Here is a 21,225-nt window from a genome sequence, read left to right on the forward strand (position 1 = left end):
TTTGGTTTAAAAAGAAGGAGGGAGTTAGAGTGAAAGTGTTAGAGGAGTCAGAGAAAGAAAACACATTTTTTTTTTATAAATGTGTGTGTATAACAGCAAGCAAATTGGGCTTGTTCAACTATATGCGGTTAAAAGCCTTTGTTAGTAAATTGGATTAATTTGTGGAATCCCAGCAGAGATCCACAAACAATCCTAATTCAGTAAGTAAATTAAGTGTGATGCAAGCTGAAAGTGAGAGAAACAAAGATGGAGCAGGCAGAAGAGCTACCTTGAGATAGTGGATATTTAACTGGCAGGCCTAGAAGAAAGAAGAAACTCACGTATTAGTCAAAGGATAGCTGATGTGTACATGTGTGTTTTTGCAGGGGGAAAATAAAGATGACAGAATACACATGTGCACAGAGACATGTCACATTTTGATCAGTTAAATCATCTAGAAAACAGATTAAATCCTGTTCTGTCACGTCTATCGCATCTCTCTCTAGTTTCCATGGCAACCAAACAGTTGTGCGAAGACGCCAGCCTCAAAGGAAAGTCAAGGTCAGTGTTGTAAAGTATGGAGAGAAGTGAAGAATTAAAAGCAACACGGGTCGGTGTCTTGAGGGCTGCTGTGAAGAGATGACATTTACACTCAGTATTAAACACCTGTATGCACACATGAAACTGGACTTTAATAACAATCGCTCTCGTCCATTTCCACTTTCCTGTTTTGAGTCCCATACAGTATTGAACTTGTTGGCATTGCACTGTTCAATACAGTAAAGCAGCCACCTTGTTTTTGTGTGTTAATAATATGGACATGAAAAGGTGATGAGTTTTATTTAAAGCTGCATATTGTGATGTGTTACATTAACAGAAACCTCACTGATAAATACCTGCAATCCACAGAGAGGCCATTATAGAGCAAGAGTGAGTTGTAATAAATGCTTCCTTAGACTTCATTGAAGGCTATACTTGTGTTTTTGTGGGCTTATTTCATTGATAACAAAGTGAATATTAAAGTTTCTCCAATTGGTATGCATTCATAGTGGCATTCCCTTATCATTTCTACTATGAATATATTCAGCTCCCTATGAATTTCATTGTCTTTTGACATGAAATGAAAGTAGTGACTGCCAGAAATTCAGAAAAAGTATATTCACAGGGTCTAAACTTGGTCAGATAACCTGTAAAAACAGAAAACTGGTACAAGAAGAATGATTGGGGGAGGAAATGAGAGTACAAATAAGTAACACAAAATACAATTAACAATAAGATTAGATCTCTTGTCTGGTTTCATACAAATGTCAATTAGAAAACAGAAACTGTAACTCTTTTAACTCTCAGTGCTGCTTAGCTGGAGTCAATTGAAGCCAGGAAACAAAGTCTCAAAGATTTCCCATCAAAATCACAAAAAAGAACCCTCCTTGGCTTAATTTAAAACGCCTCCAGGATTCATCCTACTGAATATCTTCTCGTATGTTGCAGCAATCTCACACCCCACTCTAAACAAACGTAGTGGTGCACATGCAATTATGGTGCGTCAACCTCGCAAACTTGCAGGTTAAACCTCAGTGACTTTGCAAAGTAATAGACTCTTTTAATTGATTATTTAAGTAACAACCTCTTAGGCACGTCTTCATCTAGCCTCCCAGATTACTGATTTTCTGAGTCAGGGGTAGAATTAGACTGGTTGAAAAGTAGTAAGTGTTTTAAATTATTATCTGCTGCTGCTCTTGCCCTTCTTACACAGGGCTCTCTGGGACTTGCTTCCTTTGTTGTAAGCTTTGTCTGTAATGTTTTTGTGTGCTGCCTATGTTATACTATTGGCACCTTCTCGTTTCAACTGTAAGCCTGTAATGTAGACACAATTGTCATTTAAAAACAAGGGCGGTCTCTCTGGCACACAGAGTGAAAAGCACAGGCGGGAACAAGACGAGGAAACCATGGCGACGGGATACGAACACATTTTGTTTCAGTGTGTGCACGTGTACATGTGTTTTTGTGAGTGTATGTGTGTGTGTGTATGTGTGCATAAGTAAAAAATAAAATCTACTTATGGATTTATTAAATGTTAGATATTACCCTGTTCCTCACCTCAAACTTCTGTCGCAGCTCCAGGTTGATGTCGTCCACCTCGGGAATGGGAACGTTGTAGTACTCTCCCTCTTCCTGGTTCAGCAACTTGTACCTGAGAGAGTAAAAAAAAAAGACAAGTGAATATGTTTTTTATTTTATATAACACAATTGATTTAAAGCTGTAAATGAACAAATTTACTAATTTACTTTTAATTCATCACCCATATTTCTCTGTCCACCCACACAGCTGTGAATCCTTTTATTTCTGCAACACTTCACTCAATGTAGCTTGTTATTTCCATCCTTTGGACATTTGCAGGTCTGCTTTCTGCCTCTTCTCTAATGTACACATCCTCTAGCCACTTGTTTAATGAGCTGAAATACACTACAAAATGGAGGGACACACTCAAAAACACACACAGATAGATGCACTGTAGTAGTAAAAACTAGTGCCAAACATTTTTCGACATGGGTATTTCCTGGAGCTTCTAACTGCGCTCCCAGCAACATTCAATCAAGCTCGGTTTAAGGTAAGACTCGGCAGGTATGCAAAAACGAAAGAGCTACCTTAAGATCTCTGTAAGTGTGTGTGTATCTGACACAGACCGAGAGAGAGATGAAGAAATGACCTCAGCAGGCGCTGTTTGTCAGAGTGGGTGCGGTTGGTCTCGGCCGGCTGTATTAACGCCTGTTTTATGCACGATGGGCTGCTGCTTTGAAGGGAAGTTAGTTTTTCATTTGATGCCATTCATTAAAAGTTTCAAAATTTTTGCCTGTGCTCAAAGAATTTCACAGGTACAGCCTGTTACATAAGCATGAAAAGATACATTTATTGAGCTGTATTTTTTTTTTTTTTTTTTTTTTTCAACTAATGTGATATCAAACAGAGTGGGCCTGTCATCAGTTCTGTTTCTGAGCACAGCAGAAGAAAGTTGTGAACACAATATGTTGAAATAGTTAGAGAAAAGTTGTTTCTTTAAACATTTAGTGTTTACACATTAATTCTGGAATGTGTTTTTTGGCCACCTGGTGGATGTAAGCCTAATTTGCAGCTGTGGTTTGGTCTCCATCAACTCCAAAGGGGAAACATCTGTTTCTTTAGCTGCTAAAATGCTCCTGTGAGTTCACCAGTTAGTCACTAACTGTGTCTGACTGCACTTTGATGTTTAGCAGGTGCTGCATAGGGAGATTTTAGAGCTTTTTCTACTTTTACAACTGATATAGTTTCACATTTAAGCAAATATTCACTTGTGATGATGATACTTGTGATGATATTGATACCACTCAGCTAGCCTTTTCACATCTTGTGTTGTCTTCTCCTTTTTTTTTTCAGTCATTGCCACATTTGTATTCACTAATCAATTTTAGCAACACAGGCAGAGGCAGTACTACAAGAACCTGAATGCAGTTAAGTACATTAGTAATGTAAAGTGTGACATACTGAGCTTTACGAATGCAAAATGTAATTATTTTTTTCTTTGCTGACTGGATAAAAGCAGTGCCAGCTCAAGCTTTGGACAATCTGAAGTATTATAATAGATCCAATTCCTCAACTGCTGAACAGAAAAAAATTCGACCCAGAAAGATGACTGACCATCCACAGTTGGTCGCTTTGATGAGCTCGGACACTCCAAACGACATGGAGCCCATGAAGTCGTTCCGAGTGGTTCGGTCCCAGTCCCACACCTCAATGGACAGACGTCGGTCCTTATCCGATGCTTTCAGCTTACTGAAGACACATAAACACAGGGGACAAACATGTGATGAAGCAGCGCAAAACATTTACTTTTAATGTGGGTTTATAAGTTTTACAGTGAACTCTGCAAACTATACAGTAAGAAGGCTAAAATGATAAATCTTGACATAATTAAACAGAGACACACACATTAACTTTTTCACTCACAAGGTGAAGGACTCATTCCAGCAGGGGTTGAGAGAGGAACGGATGGTCCTGGTCTTCTGTTTGGTCTCATTCTTCGGGTCTGGGATGAGCTTGAGTTTAACATATGGGTCCGATAAACCATTCGGATCCATAGGAATCAGGTTTCTGGCTTCACCCACTGGAAAAAAATAAAACAGATAGAAAAAATATAAGCATATGTGTTGGAGCATATATGTTGTAGTGTTTGAGTCCCCAGCCATATTCATGACTCCATTACACCACACTGACACAGGAGTTTAAAAGCACACAGATAGGAGACTGTAGATGATGTGATGGTAAGAGGGATGGATGTATAGAGGGGTCCGTCACTGCAACTCACTCCAAGATTGGACAGCAAATAGGAATGATCTGATCTTTAGTCCAAATGACAGGGGCAAATTATCTGTGTGCACAATACTGTATTTTGCCTGAGATTATGCAGGTCAAGAAAGCTTTGACACATTGCAATATGGTTATTAAACCATTCTGGTAAAAAAAAGAAAGAAAAGAAAAACAGTAGTTGCTTGAGAAGTAGTGTGAACTAAAAACATACAGTTCACGTGGGCGACAGTATGACTAGGTACCAAACTCAATTGGTACAGATCCAAATATTTGAATATAAGTTTAGATAGACAGGCAGACAGGCAGATAGATACAGATCGATAGACATACAGACAGATAGGCACCACATATGCTGATAACAGGTGCTACGAAGAAACGATACTATGGAAATTCACTTAAGTTGAAGTGTGAAACAACACCAACAGGAGTCTAACACGAGTGGGTGTTACGCACACGTAAATCAAGAAAACCAGAAAAATACAACTAAGAATATGTCTCAGTTGTTCTGTTATAAAACGTGTAAATAAGACAAATGGTAATAAAATTACACTGTCTGGTGTAGAAAATGCATAGATTTCTCAGTGTACTGTCGATTGTGCACTGAGGTTAAGCAAGATGAGCAGATAATGTGAGGTAGGTTTGACATTTCCCTGTGTGATAACTGAGAAATGGAAAAAAAAAAAAAAAAATTGAGTGCTAATACATAGCAACAGGAGAAGGATGAGGTGGTGTGAGCAGGCCACTTTCACCATGGCGACAGCATGTACTGTAAGTGGTCACTCCCCCACTTAGCAACATCATGTAAACACGCAAACAAATGTCAGCAACAGGACAGTCACAGATGGATTAAACAATAAAGAAATAATAACTCGAAACAATAAATGAAACATAAAGAAAAAAGAAAGAAAGACAGGACATTAGGCCACACACTAGAGTAACTAAATCTAAATCTTGCCAGGGCAAACACAAACAGATTGACAAAACTATAACAGACAGAGACCAGAAACAGGATCACACTGATCCTCTAAAACCCTGTTTATTAGCTCGAATCTTCCCACTCTGCATATCTGTAAACTGTATAAATGTAATCACGGTACAGAATAACTAAGCAGTGCAACTGAGAGTTTCAGGCAGTCAATGTGAACTATCACACAAGGACACATTTTCTAAGATTCTTCATTAAAACAGCGATACATGTTTTTTTTCACTGAAGCATAAATATTCCAATGATGAAAGCAAACAGCAAACAAAGAGCTACTCATTAATGTCTGTTCTCTGTGTGAGATTTAATCATGTTCCTTTTGACATTTTGTAGTTTTTATGGTGAGGTTTATCAGGTAATATACCTCCAAGAGATTCCTATGAGCCATTGTCCAGCTGTTTTATGTGTGTTTGTGTGTATGTGTGTGTGTGTGTGTGTTTGTGTGTGTGTGTCGCCTGTACTTTGTGTATATTTCTTTGATTATTATTCCTTTCATAGATAAATATTGCATACAGCCTGTTTTTCAGGGCCATTATCATGTATGTAAGAAAACATGCATTACATCTACAGCCTCCATCATTTATAAAAAATCTTCACTCACTCATATTGCGCCCCCCCACCCCCCAACACACACACACACGAAACATGTTCTCACTGCTATGTAAAGAACAAATTATTTTATCTAAACATAGCAAAATGAGCATTACAACTTGGGGGTTGCCATCACTGTGTGCAAAGAGAAGCAAGAAAAAGACTGAAAACATGAATTTAACTTGGAAAAATAAATACAAATATTGGTATTGTTATTTGAAGCTAAATTAAGAGAGTGAAGGAGCATAGAGGGAGGGACTAATGTGAGCAAAGAAAAATTACATGGAAAAAAAAACAATCCAACTAGCAGAAAAAAAAAAATCTGAGAAGTTAACACCAAGTAAAATTTTTTTTTTAATGACAATAATTTAAATCATTATCATAATAATATTTCTTGTCGACTTCATATTTTTGCATGCTCTTCCAGTTTGATGCAGTAGAGGGCACTGCGGGTCTCTCGTTCAGAGTTGCACACAGTGTCTGTCAGAAGCTTCTCCCTTGTTTATGAATGTGTTGTTTTAACCTCATAGTTCATGTCTTGTCCAGGGCAAATTCTCAGCGACAATAATCGCCCTCCCTGTCTCTTTGTCTCTCTCTCTGTGTCTCTCGTTCGCCCACAAACCCACAATAGACACACACACACACACGCACGCGCACACAGACACACACAAACACTGACACTGTTACACAAAGACACACACACACACACACACACAATGAAGTAAGAAGAGCAAAAGGAAAATCTCATCATCCCACGTTCTGATCTAAATCCTCCCCTCTGCTGGCTGTGGCAGCATTCACGGGCATCAGTCACTTCCATGGCAACGCTGGCACCAAACAACGCCAAAGAAACTTCAACAAGCTTGTAAACACGCTAATGAGGCAAACACGAACACACACAGGCAGATAAGCACATAAGAACAGATGAGGACGGTTACTGTATTTGTTCTATGCTACACAAGTGTGCAAGTTTCATTCACAGCACATGTGCAGTTCTACTCCTCTCTCTGAGAGACAATGAAACATCATCAGCAGCAGTGATCAAGGACAATTTCTGTCTGTTGGTTGCTTAGATACAACAAGAGCTGCTTGCCGTCTGAATCCTCCCCTCTCCTCACTCCTTATGAGGTAGCTGCTAATACAATTAGAGTGTGTTTGTATGCTTGTTTTGTCATTATCACTCGTTTGGGGGCAAAACAGACATAAGGACTGAAAATACAGATGTATTTTTACGGTGTCTGTGCAGTGGATGAGAGACTCCAGCAGCACACTGTCACTGAAATGAAGCAGCTGTGGACATTGAGCAAACATACATCACAGGGCATGCTCTCTCCACAACTGTCCTGCATTGGTGCAAAAGCCAAACAGACGCTTCATTTTGAGATCTTTCACAAAAGTAGCAACAAAAACAATAGAAGAAATTGCAATGGTACTTAGATAACACTTTAGAGTCAGAATCATTAGTAGTCTAGAGATAATGAATGGCAAAGTTGACGTTCTTTTTTTCTCTTAAATTTGTAATTTATTGTCTATTATCTCGAGGTAATTCCTCACTGGCTGATATCTCCTGCACTTGCTGACAGAGAATTTCTCTCCTTCACAAGTCTCAACTAAAACGTATCACAAAGATTGCAATAGACGTTCTGTTAACCGTTTGATTTATAAACACAATCAAAACAGCCATGCTAACGTTATCTCCTGCATCCGAACTGAATGCCTGCTTCCTAAAAATGTGCCACAGCTACAAATGAGATATCATTTGGATCCTGGGATGGGTGCGTGCAGGGCTGCGGTGGGCCGACAGTGTAATCTCCCGAAAAAGGCTTTGAAATTCAAATGTGTTGTTGCATAACAATGCCATGTGCAACCAATGAATGCCTTATAATCTGGGGGGGGGGGGAGCGGCATGGCCAGACGGGAGCTGGATGGATTCCTGATGTGCAGTGTCAGGGATCCGAAAGCAGACGTCACACACGTACAGTGGAAGGAGATACAGAACCAAAATCAATGTGGAATTTCTATTTCTGGCCATTTGAAGGAAGTGCATTGAACAAAGACCGGGCTTTAGAAACTATGAGACCGGAGAGTGGATGCTGTAATTACAGCCACATCAAAATAATAGAGCGCTTGTTGTTGTTTTTTCAATGCGGAAGGTTCAGACTAAAAGTAAAAGTGTAAGGCTTGTGTTAAGCTTCTGTAATGTACAGTAAGCTGCACATGTCAGCTAATTAGCTGTATAGCTATCCAACTAGCACACTACCTCTAGTAACTTTATGTATTTGATATACTAGATTATTTTTGTAGGGTTGTAGGTTGTGTAAAAACAGCCCCATTCACAATTGCACATGCTGTCGCTGTTTTATCCACCACTTTGTGCGACGATGCTGTGTTTCACTGGTTTACTGGAATGAGCCTTTGTTTTTCCAAATAGCTATTTGATATTTTTTTTCTGCACACTTCTCAAGAGCCTGTTTCAAATGAACCGAACAATAGAGACATGTCCCGGACCATGACCAGCCAACCGAACGGATGTTTTACTTGAACCATGTCGCCCCTACGGGATGCCACTGGATCATTCAAGCTAATGTTAGCTGCTCTCTCCTGTGCTATTGGATTTCATTTGGAAGTTTATACTCCAATAATCACAAACAAATTTGTTACCAGAGATGGTGTTGAAGTCACCAGACACGCTGGTTGGTACTTGGGCCCAAAAACCCTCTCGTGTGTAATGTCAAGAATAGAAAACAGTCACAGCAATCTTATAATACACTGCCAGTCATAAGGCATATGTTTATATACCCGTTTTGGGTGCTTCACTGAAAGTATTCACAGTTGTTGGCAAATAAAAAAATGACCTTATTGCTGTTTACAACTCCATTATAGTGTGCTGTAGTGAGTTAGAAATAATTTGATAATTGATTATAAAGTGGTTATTGATGAATATGTCAGAAATATCAAACAAAACTTGTTATTTATTTACTGTAAGACACACTTAGAGGCAATGCAATTACCCGAATCAGAAACAGACGCAGACAGATTACTGTCATCCTCATAATTGTCAAAAGCCTCTTAGAATCAAAGGCCTACTATCAGATGTTAAGCCTTTATTTGTACTACAGGGCTGATGGTGCTATGAGTTGTGTCAGAGCAGGAAACATTTTTTATTCTTGCTCAACTGTGCTTTAAACCGGAGGCAAGCATGTCAGCAGTAGGAAATCTCACCCTGAGTAAACCACTGTTAACCACAATCCTCAGATGCTCTCTCTCTCTCTCTGTGTGTGTGTGTGTGTGTGTGTGTGTGTAGACAGGTCATGGAGGGACGTTTGCATGTTTCCCTAAAACTCCAGAATAAACGTCTGCTCATGCCCAAGGCTTATTTCCATGTATGTCACTGTGGCTAGAAGAGACAGTGGCAGGAAGAGGCAGAAGAGAAGGATGAGGGGGGTGATCAGTGGAGAAAAGGAGAGGTAGATTGAAACAAAAGGATAAGAGAAGGAGAAGGCAAGACAAAGAATCTCACCAAGGCAGAGGAAGAACAAACGAAGAGGAGGATGTAGAAGAAAAAGAGAATGAAACATTGAGCCTGTCCACATTTGGGATTATGTGTCATGGGCGATCAGATCACAAGTCAACAGCTGCAGGAAGTACGGCAGTTCACGGCAGACATTCAATGCGTCTCCACTGACCACTTGATTGACAACTTGTGATCCAATTTCACTTAACTGCTCCACATGCAAAAGAACACATACTTCACTCAAAGATACAAATAAATAAGCACATGAACATGTACATAAATGTATTACTTTGTAAATGTACATTTGTGAATGTCTGCACAGTTCAGTGTGGTTTCGACAGGGTTGGGCTCCATGCTATGGTGGATCATGATGCGTGTCAAACATTAGACAAGATAAACTATAAGGAAAAGAGGAGGCTTTTGTGATACAAGTCTCACGTAGCAACTTGTGTTTTTAATCACTAAAATGCTACTTTTTAGCCACAACTTCGCTGTGAATCTCTTGTGCTTTCTGTACAGTTCAGCTGCGATCAGCAAAATCGCACAGGATATTTTTTCTGGTAATAACAAAAAAAGAATCGCTGGCAGAGAAACCTCAGATGTAAGAACTGCTTCAGTGGAGGTTAAAAAAACAACATCCAAAACTAACAAACTTGCTGTTGGAAGATACAAACACAGAAACGAGGCACATTCGGTTTTCTTATTTCTTCTTCAGAAGTCAGTCGAGTTGTTGGTCTTCCAACAGGAGCTAGGATGCATTTGCGTTCACACTGCTAAACGAATGTGGCCACATGCCACACGGATGCCAATGTGTCCTTAATGCATCCTGTGTGCATTCACACCTGCACTTTGAGCTGACCACTTGTGATCCGATCACCCAGGACGGATGTTAATGCAAAATGTGAACACTGTCATTAGAGCCGGGAGGGAGAGGACTCAACAGAGCGCTAATATCATCTGGCTGAAAAAGACACGATGAGAGAAAAAGGGCAGACGCTGGTGTCCTGTTGAGTATGAAAATGGAGGGAGATAACGGAGCATGAGCGAATGGACAGGAGCTCAGCAGGTGTCGAGGGGAAATGGATGACGAGAGGGGTGAGGCAAGCTGAGGTCCCAAAGGTACAGGTAGGGGAAGATAACCGGAAAAGTCAATATTGGAGGAAGGAATGGAGACGGAAGATAGACGTATGAGAGAAGGAAAAAGAGAGGAGGGGGGCTTCCAGAGAGCGAGCCTGGGGAGATGTGTCTGTTTTCTTGGCTGGAAAGATTTAATCAAGTTCACATCGGTGCGGTGAACCACAAAGGTCCGCCACTTGTCTGTGGGAGCCAGAGGGGAGCCGGAGAACAAGCTGAGGCTTCACTGCTCAGACTGCTGCCATTAGAAAGGAGGAGGGAAAAAAATAAAACACAAAACACAACAGAAAAACATACACTTCCTCTGCCTTCACTCCCTCCTGTATTGTTACCTGCATTGACCCTTATCTCCTCCTTCATAAGGAAAACTGTCAATCACAGCCCAAACTTTGTTCCAGTGGTTATATCATATTCAGCCTTTCATTTTTATTTAATCTCGGTCCTTGGACTTTAATGAATCACACTTATTTATATTCATTTATATTCTTGTTGAACTTGATGGTAAAGACCTTGTAAGAGAAGCCAGCCGAATCAATATTATTGTACAGTAAACAATAAGTAAGTGAGTACATGGCCGTTGCACAGAAGGTGGAGCAGGTCAGCCGCTCATCACAGACTCAGTTGCTCCCCAGCCAGTCTACATGTTGAAGTGTCCTTGCATAAGATATTAAAGTCCAAATTGCTCCCAGTGGTCAGGCTAGTACTGCTAATGAGTGAACGAGGGGCAGAAAAAAAGTTTGTTTATCAAGATAAACAAGACAAATAATACTTTTTTGGGCTTGATGTTTGATTGATTGACCACAAACTTCTGCTGACCAATGGATGAAGCTCTGATAAAGACAGATAGAGCAGACGTCAGATAAAAATAAACACAGAAGTCCAGAGTTTGTATTTTTTGGAAATATCAGACACCACATATGCCAGTAGCAGGTGCCGCAGAGCATACTGTGGTATGTTCCTTGAAGCCGACCCACTGTGAAGTGGCACCAACACTTTCATAGACACTGGAACACTGGTAGGTGTTGTGGTATGTGTAAGCACAAAATCAAGGGGGAGAGAGAGAAGGCACATCAATTTAACATGGTAACAGCTGCCAATCCCACACACTCCATGAATGTGAGCCAGTTCAGTTTCATCTGTGTCCGTTTGGCCTAATCTGAGAAGACTGAGATAACTGCGTCAACAAGACCACCGTTGCCTTCATCGCATTTAATAGTCCGCCTCGTTTGCTCATCGTGACCATCACGACCAATCATCGTGACCAATTCAGAGACTAGCGCGAACAAGAACATAAAAGAGAGAACAGTAGATCAAAGTGTGTTCAGCAGTAAAGCAGACAAAAGAGCAGGATGTTGTGAACTGCACAGCAAATAAGGAACAGCAAGATAATAAACTGAAAAGCAATGCAAGCGGCCCAAACAATCAGTGTACGACTCCTGCAGAATACGGTGTTCTCTATTTCCCTATTTTCTCCATCTGGAAGACTGTAATCAAATAAACACACACATTTTTATGAAAGCAATATATTTCCAAGTCAATCATATCTGCCACTCGGCTGTAGCTGTGGGTTATTCGTGTCTGATCCGCACTCAGTTAGAAACTATTTATTGGCCTCAGCAATCATATTCCCTGTCCGCCACTGTCTCGCCACGCTAATGTGAGATAGTGTGTGTGTGTGTGTGTGTGTGTGTGTGTGTGTGTGTGTGTGTGTGTGTGTGTGTGAGTGAGTGAGTGAGTGAGTGACAGAGAGAGAGGTTGTGGAAGTGACCCAGCAGTCATTTCTCTCCCTGCCAAAGTGGTTTTAACATAGGAGAGTTCTCCACTCCAGGTTCTTGACTGACAGGATAATTTGTAAGTGTTGAAAACACGCACAGACATACAGTATGCGGAACACAATGCACTATAAATGCAGTCATGCCCCTATTTTTATGCTGACAAAGAAGCAGACTACACTGTTTTTTTCTTTTCATGTGAAGTCACAGTTTTACTTTAGTTACAGATGAAAAAGTTCAAACGAGGTGTGATTTCCTGTCGTTACCAAAGCAGGTGATCAATTAAGAATTACTTAAAGTCTAGAATCCTGTCCAGTGTTGGTTGTGGACATGGACACAAAAAAGACATGGTTGTTCTTTTATCTTCTTTAATTTGTTCCCCCAGTTTATCCTGATTTGTACAATGCCAAATTAACAGCACTGAATACCTTACAGGAGGGAGCCCCATTTATTCCAGTAGAAGTTGCACTGGGTGTTTTAGCCAGGCATATAATATGCACATTAAAAGCCTGTCTCTAGCTGAGCTGGCTTACTTCCTGCCAACACCCCACACATGTGAATAGCAAGAAAACCATACTGATTCATCAAATCGAGGACTGCTCTGTCATGCTGTATAAAAAAAAAATCATATCACTGCTCCACAATAGTGATTTTTCTGTTTTTCTTTTAATAATTTTGTTTCAGAAACTTTCCTTTTGGGTCACGTGTAGCAATGAACATAGCAGGCAGCATGTGGCAAATAGGTGGCTTAACCTTGCGCTCTCTGTGTGACACCTAATTTAATTTATTCATCACATATAGATTGTAAACATATTGCCCATCCCTGCGATGATGTATCTTGTTTAAATAAAAGCCTCCTCTCTGTCTATGAAATACTGAAATATTCTCATAAAATGTCCTTTCAGTGTCCCTGAGTGAGTAAGCACAATTACTTAATATACGCCTTCCGTGGCGGCACAAACACAGTGGGAAAACACACACACACACACACACACACACACACACACACACACACACACACACACACACACACACACACACACACACACACACATATATCTATATAGAGTCATCCATATGAATAAACCAGAAATTTCTTTCAGTGGTCTCAGTCACATCAGGGAGTAACTTGCTAACGTCACTCTGAGACCGAGTAGCTCTTTGCAGCCCAGTGATTCAAAGATAAAGATTAAAACAGACCTGTGACGTGTAGCCTGTCCCCGCTGACCTCGATCTTGAGGAACAGGCGACCTCGACGTTCCGTGTGGTCCGTCCCACACAGGCTTGGCACATTGACCACACACTGATTGTGCACGTTCATGTCACACGCTAGAAAGAGACAGAGAGCAGAAGCAGACACACAGTGTGCTGAGTACATCTCTAAAGGACTTGTGTTTGTCTGGATTCAGTCGTGTGTGTGTGTGTGTGTGTGTGTGTGTAGTTTTGGAACATCTCATGTTAACAGTTAACATGAGAAGGTGAATCATACATAAGCAGGGAGAACAGGTTGAGATTAATGTAGTTGTTTTCATATTTCTCTGGGTTTAATAAGGTTCGTGCAATTTTTAAGACATTGTGAGGAAAATTCTCTGCCTCTGAGGGAAAAAGTGCAAAAATAGTTTATGCTATGATGTGGTGGGGAAAATAAACTTTACTGAATACTGAGTTACTCCAATTAACAATAATGAATCGTGAAAGATGAATAGGATAAACGAAAACAGATACTTCAGCTAATTTACAACAGTAAAGCTGAACTGAATGTCAATTGAACCAATGTCAACAACAATGTGGTATATTCTCATGAACCTTTGTACAGACATTTACACTGATGACCACTGTGACGGCTCAGGCCTCCAGCTCTTCCTTCCTGTTTTGCTCCCTGTGTTTTCTGTTGTAGGTGATGTCTCCACCCACTTGCAGGGCTGATGTGGTCTGCTTGGCCATGTCCCTTTGCCATGCGGACATGGTTTCCGGTGTGGTTGTGGGGCTCCGCCTGCCCTTGATTGGTGATCAGCTGCACCTGAGAGGAGGAGCATAAAGCCGGGCTTCCTCATTGATTGCTCTCTCTCCATGGACAGCTGGGCTCCTGGCAGCCTTTGAGTTTGGGTGATTTGGGATCTGTTTTTGAATAGTTATCGGGGTTTTTTTTGCAATAAAATAGCAACTAAATCCAGTTTACTGCGTGGACCTCCCATTCTTTGTTATGGCCTGAACGAGCCGGTCGTAACACCACACTTATCATATATGCTGTTATGCCACCAAAACAGCTCCGACCTGCCAAAGAATGGTCTCCACAAGTCAGCTGAAGGTGCCCTGTGTTGTCTGTCACCAACTCTTTAGCAGCAGATGTTTCAAGTTGTGAGTTGACATTGCTGCAGATGAGACTACCATGTCAAACCCTAACCGTGCATACGGAGAGGATTTGACCCAGTTGTCTGGTGATAGTAATTTGCTTTGCTTATGTAAATACTTACAAGAAGATCAATCTATCCCGGCATGAAAAAAATAAATCCTTTTGCAACAGTGGTGCCACTGAAAGGGACTCTGCCAAAACAATGCAGGGTCTTCAGGTAAAAAAAATTGCACTGGCATTTTACATATTGCTGTTTTCCTCACAATTGTTGCACTGAGTTGCCAGTTGTAAAATTTTCTCTGAGTATTACCAACCTGTTGTCATTGGTTAAGCCTTTAAACACGCGAATGTGGTCTTCCAACTGTACTTCCTGGATTGTATTTCGCTGTTTTATTGGCACCAACACACAGCCACACTAACACTGCCCTCATGCTGACGTCTGAATACAGACTTTGTCTTTTTACAGTCAAGGGGACTGAATAGTTTGGGCTCAACGTTGTTATTGTATGGACCCAAAAACAGATGCATGGTAGGCTACAGACCTAACAAGGCAAAAGATTTAGAGTCTATTCTGATTCAGTGCAGAAGTTTATATTTTAAGTGGGTGACAGCAATAACAATAATAATAATGAAAGAGCCACTGCTTTTCTCAAAGGTGCAGTCTAGCTTAAACGTCAATAAGTAATCACCACGCTTACTTCGAGGTGAATTTCTGGATTCTCTTCAGTAACGATCGTCTTTGGTGGGAGGCAAGGGGGTAGATGGAAAATATGTTCTTAATTTTGAAAAAAAGAATTCTAGCATGAGAACGACTGCCCTCTTGACTCCCCCTCTAGCCTCCTGTCCTTCTCCTCCTCCGTCCAAACATTCATCTCTCCAGCTCTCTCCTCCTTCATTCCTCCTCTTGGCATGCTTGTCAGGCTGACATGCTGGGAGGAGACAAGGGAAGACGAGACATGGGGAAGCAGCTCGTAATAGCGATGGCCTCCCCACATCAATTTGTTCTGGTGTGCTCCCATTACCATCTGCGATGAGGCTGCCACCAGAGACCCACAGATGGATGGACAGAGTAGGAGGAGGAGAGAGAAGGTGGGAGGGTGATGGATGAAGATGGCGTGGAAATAGGAGGGAAGAAGGGAGAGAAGAGGTACAGTAAGGAATACAAAAGAGGAGGGACATGAAATTAAAAAAAAAAAGTCTAATGATAAATATGTTGTGAAACAGAAAAGAAAAGGAAATGCAGGAAAAATAATGGGGCTAGCAAAGAAAGAAAAAAAGTGGGAGGAAAACTAGACTAAAATGAGGAAACTACAGAGCAGGATGGGGTCAGACTTGTAAAGAAAGGAGGGAAGAGTTGAAAGAGGAGTGTGGGTGGAAAGAATGGGAGCGCAGAGAGGACTCCGCAGGGTGGGACAGTGAATTCTGCCTGGGCTGCAGATGTGGCTGAGTGTAGTTCAGTACCAGCCTATTCCCATCTGTTCTCATTAGGACCGGCTCTATAGGATGGAAACCAGCACGGCATATTAGACACAGGTGCACACACGCACTCATACAGGCGGGGTGATACTCACTGTCACATTTCATCCCTTGGTGGATGAGACCATAGAGCAGTGAACCACAGTGGTCACAGAAGGTGGGACTGCCATACGAGTGAATCTTAAACTTGTGCTTGCTTCTGGGGTCCTAAAAGAGACATAGCAAAACAAAAACAAAAAAAAAAAAAAAAAAAAAAGAAATCTTGAGAAATATTTGATGTATTTTCTTCAAAAACACATCTTGAGTAGTAGTAGACTGGCTGACAGACAGAAGTTGTCATCCCGAGGACCACACGGCAAAAATGAGGTTGAGGTTGTTACAGTATTAACCAGTTCACTGTATTATATGTTACACCGTGTCAGTTTTTAAAACTTATCAAAACTGGATTCTGTAAAATCAATGATCCTCTCTGAAGTGAGGTAAGAAGTCATCCTTTTTATCTTTGCCATGGCAAGACTAAACAACACAACAGACTAATGAGGCATAATTAATGGTGAAGAACATCTTTAGGTTCAATTATTATGTAACAAAAAAAATCTGAAATAAATTGATGATCATAATTTAAGAAGTTGTGCAACTTTGACAAGTGTAAACAAAGTTTTCTTACAATCTGTTGTACTCTACTGTTTAATGTCTCTGCCAGAAATTAATGGAATGAAATGATCAAATTATAAAGAGTATCCAGACAGTTTAGATATTGTTTTGCCTCATTGACACACTAAACGTACTTCAGTTTGTGTTTTAGGGCAGCTGCATTTTAGATTTATGGTTAACAAATCACTATGAATCATGGGCATCATAAGGCAGGAGAGGAAAGAAAGAAAGAGAAAGAGAGAAAAACAGAAAGAGAGAAAAACAGAAAGAAAGAAAGAAAGAAAGAAAGAAAGAAAGAAAGAAAGAAAGAAAGAAAGAAAGAAAGAAAGAAAGAAAGAAAGAAAGAAAGAAAGAAGAAAGAAAGATAGAAAGAAAGAAAGATCCAGATGGAAAGTGACCGCAATGTCAGACCATTATTAGTACGTGGGAATGTGTGCCGTTCGGGTGTCATCGTGTTTGGTTTCAGTTCTCTCCCTCCTGGCATCCTTCCCAGTATCCATGTTATTAAAGTTTGTCTCTTGGATTTGATTAAACCTATAAAAACGGATAAAAAAAAAAGAAGAAAAAAAAGAAAAAACCTTTGCTTTCTTTCTGTATGCGCAAATCTATGAAAATTGAAATAGTCCCCACCTCTACCTCCACCTGCCTTGCTGCTCACCTGCAGCTCGATGATATGAAAACCCAGACATACATTAGCCCTGTTGTGATTGGCTCCTTTGTTTTGAGACAGCAGTACCAATGTGGAAATGCTCAGCCATCGCAGTGACTGCTTTTTTTTCACTCAGGATGTGTCTCAAGAAAAAATACCACTTGGACATTTTAACAAAGGTTAAAGACTTGATTTTCATTTCAGCGGATCTTAAAGGCAAAAAAACACACTGTTAAGTGATTGTATGGAGCCAGAGGCAACATAACTGAGCAACTGTTTTTCTGCCACTCAAGCTGAGTATAAATTGAGCAACTGAGGACTGGGGTTTGAAAACTCAATACATTAATATTATATAATTATATTATATTATATTATATTATATTATATTATATTATAGAATATAATTCTTGCAACATTTGCACATATACACATGCAGTTGCAGAAATTGTAGGGAGATGTTCATCAACGTGGCAAAGTTTCATTTGTCGTAACTCAATTCATACATTTTCCACTCAGTATTGTGATAGCTGAGGTTAGCTAATTTCTACTCCACCAGAAAACAAACATAGCTGTAATTAAAGCCCTGTAAATGAGGGTGGATAAACCCCCACCAGCTTCGCCTCTATCATGCTGAAATGTGTCAGAATCGCTGCATGTGTAATTATACAGGCCACTGACTGAGTAAGTGGGCCCACATCGTTGAAGAGTGCCCTTCCTTCACAAATGCACAAGTCAAGCAAACAACATGACCACAGAAGAAGATGGAGAGCGAGAAAGAGATAGCAAAAGAGAGACATAGAGGGAAAGTCTGTGTATGAAAGAGGAGGGAGTTGTTGAGTAGCTCGGGTGTGATTGGCAGGGGAATGACTCAGTGGCGTGAGGGTCCCAGAAAAGTCTAATTAGCATGTTCTCCTTTTAGTAAGCTTGCCTATTTTTACCCCTTTCCTCCAGCCTTTCTGTGAGGCTTTTCTTGTGAAAAAATAAAAATAAAAAAAAAACAGATGGCGCTGTGGTCATGCCCTTTGTGTCCTGACGAAGTCTTCCCTTTTGGGTCTTCTGCAAACCATTTTTGCCTCCTTACTGAATTAACACTCATTCTTCTCGATTATTCAACTGTGGGAACATTGAATTCTTCTTAAAAGAAACTTCTTGAGTGAACAAAAAAACGTCAGGGACAGAGGAGATGCTACCTCTCTTATCTACCTGCCCTTTCTTTGACATAATCAGCCCTATTCCTTACTTTCTTATCCCCAAAGTCTCTGGAGAGTGAGCGCAAGCTGTTTCTTGCTTTTATACGTTTTCTCCCTTCAACTCTCTGCTTCTGCTCCCCCTCCTGTTGGGAGTCTTGGGTGAAATTAAAATGGGAGGGTTTCCACATGCAGTCATCCAGAGCTGCAGGAAGATGCACAAAGTGAGCACATAATCTGTTCAGCGCCCATGTGTGCATGCCAGCGTGCATTTACTCCACCCGGAAAAATGCAGATGCACATTACAAACAGATATTAGAGACTTCTCTTTTTTTTTTATCTCCTCTTTCACTCATAATAGTGTTTATCTCCTTGCTTTCAGCAAGATTAGAAGATATTAGAAGATGACAACACCACTGAGCCCAAAATGACCTTACAGTGGCACCAAAACCTCCTTAAAAGCCTTTTGCAAGGCCAAAACCAGAATACAACAGATATATAATTTGTTAGAAATTGTATTTTTTACTAGTTAAACTCCACATTAAATATTTCAATAAGCACAATGCACACATTGTAGGCTATGGACTTCAATATATATTGAGTTTTGCAAACAACATTAGCAATGTTATCCTTGAATATTCAGATACTTTCATCTCTACCAAAAGAAGAATGACAAAGACAAGTTAAGCCTGTTCCCTTCTTTGATGTGATTATGTATCAAAGATAATAATATACATAAGATTTAAATGTGCAAACACTTGAAGAGGCAGCACTCTTGGCAGCTTGCATCATGGCCCACGCTGCCACATTAAAATCAAGTGTTTTGTGGTGTCAACGTGCAAATGCATGGTTGGAATATGGAGCACAATACCTAAATATTCCTACAGAAAAACTCCGGACCTTTGATTTCAGATCACCTTTAAATCAGCCTCTTCCTCTTCGTCAATTAACCTAGAGTCTTCTTAACAAATCACATGAAGGGATACAAGTCACCAGGAGAAAACTCTGCTGCGTCTCCGATTTAATCTGAGCAGTTCGACTCTTTGCTTTTACGTTTCTGTTGATCTTGCTGTATACTTAACACTATACTGCTTTAATTCATTAGACGCCAACCACCGAGCTTTTTCTTTGTTTACGCACCTCAATTCTCCATTTGTGTCATTTTGAATCAGACAACTAAGTTTGTAAACCTAACTGTACTATAAACAATAAGTGATACTAAACGCCTGATTACAACAGTGTTGTGGTGCTTTCTGGATTGTAATGATTCTAAAAATTAAAAAGAAGAAGAAGCGCTTTGACTCAGCAGCTGATGCTCATGACAGTTTCTCCACAGTGACTTCGGGGGTGTTTCAACCCCCGTGGCCTGGTAAAAGTGCTCAGTCATCTGTCCATGGGTGAAACGCCTTGGAGTTGAGCAACTGAATAAAAATTATGCTTGCTTTTGTTATGTCAGTTCACTCAGATGCACATGAAAACATGCATACACACAACAGCACCACAGAGCTTTCAACAGAGGTTTGCTACAGGAGCTTTGTTGACTGCTACGCATTTATCGTTGTTGTTGAGGCATGAATACATGACTCACAAATCATCATTCAAACACATGAGGTTCCAAGGTGGTTAGTCATGAAGCTGGGGCTCTGGCAAATGCTTTCACAAATTTGTGCTCGCAAAACACATGAAACACAAATGTCTAAAAGTATCAAGCTGGTGTGATAAGTCCTCATTACAGATTCAGACATCCTCTCAGCCACTCCAATAGTGGACATCATGCTGTGCTGGGAAAGATGCTCTCCCACAGCAGACCGAGCAGCTGATTCCAGACCAGAAGTTGGTTGCAGTCAGGCGAGTTGATCTTGTTGTCGAATTCTTCTGAGCGTAACGAGGGCCCCATCAAGCAGAAGAAGAGGAAGAAGTCGATGATAAGAGCAGAGTAACAATGAGTCAAACAGCAGTCTTGCTAATTATAGTCAGGCATTGATAGACACATTGCCACCGAAGATGGTAATATCTAATTACTGATTGGAAGTTATGGCCATGAAAAGTTAACTGGAGAGTGAAGAGGCTGATGGGACTCATGTCTGTAGTTAATTGGTTAACAGACAACCCTTCAAAGCTGCCTTCACATCTGCTTCATACTTATTGGGTTGACAGCTACAAAGATAAAGTGTAAAGTTTCATAATCAAAAGCATTTTTCAGTATGCGATCTTCATCCTTGTTTGATTTGATATGGTTATGAAGACAGACTAGCTTGCTTGTAAAGTATCTTACAATATCAGGTAGTGTCAGTTTTATTCATACTGCCAAATACCACAGCTCCCAAATCTGTGCAACATTCAACACCCTCTGTCCTTCAATCCTTGATTCATATGTGGAAAAACTCCACGCCTAAAAAAAAATGTAAAAGCGGGAAAATGGAATAAACCTTACGAGGAAGCATTAAAGGATCTCTACCAGGCACAAAGTAGATGTTGTGCGTACAGAAAAGATTCACATTGGATGAGTGTAGATCTTGAACGTAGGAAGAATATGTTCTGTGAAGATGTCATGTATATCTTTTAGGTGTCACCAAACAGAGAAGACTTGCG

General features: G+C 40.5%; 1 protein-coding gene across 4 annotated transcripts in view; it reads right to left on the reverse strand.

The window, feature by feature from the left end:
• The window catches only part of prkcab (protein kinase C, alpha, b), a 103,306-nt gene that overhangs the window by 17,510 nt on the left and 64,571 nt on the right, over positions 1-21,225 (reverse strand). The window contains exons 4-9 of one of the 4 annotated variants that reach the window (XM_069149168.1): positions 16,239-16,350; positions 13,515-13,643; positions 3,962-4,118; positions 3,653-3,787; positions 2,077-2,170; positions 269-298 (exon numbers count right to left, since the gene is read on the reverse strand). In XM_069149168.1, the coding sequence (XP_069005269.1) occupies positions 269-298; positions 2,077-2,170; positions 3,653-3,787; positions 3,962-4,118; positions 13,515-13,643; positions 16,239-16,350 (657 nt within the window). Of the gene's footprint in view, positions 1-268; positions 299-2,076; positions 2,171-3,652; positions 3,788-3,961; positions 4,119-13,514; positions 14,335-16,238; positions 16,351-21,225 lie in introns of those variants that run through there. The other 3 variants (XM_069149170.1, XM_069149171.1, XM_069149169.1) reach the window with 3 other exon arrangements.

Source organism: Embiotoca jacksoni, unplaced genomic scaffold, assembly GCF_022577435.1.
Source record: "Embiotoca jacksoni isolate LCO1_2020_lvr unplaced genomic scaffold, fEmbJac1.0.p SCAF_15, whole genome shotgun sequence".
NCBI classification, from domain to species: Eukaryota; Metazoa; Chordata; class Actinopteri; family Embiotocidae; genus Embiotoca; species Embiotoca jacksoni.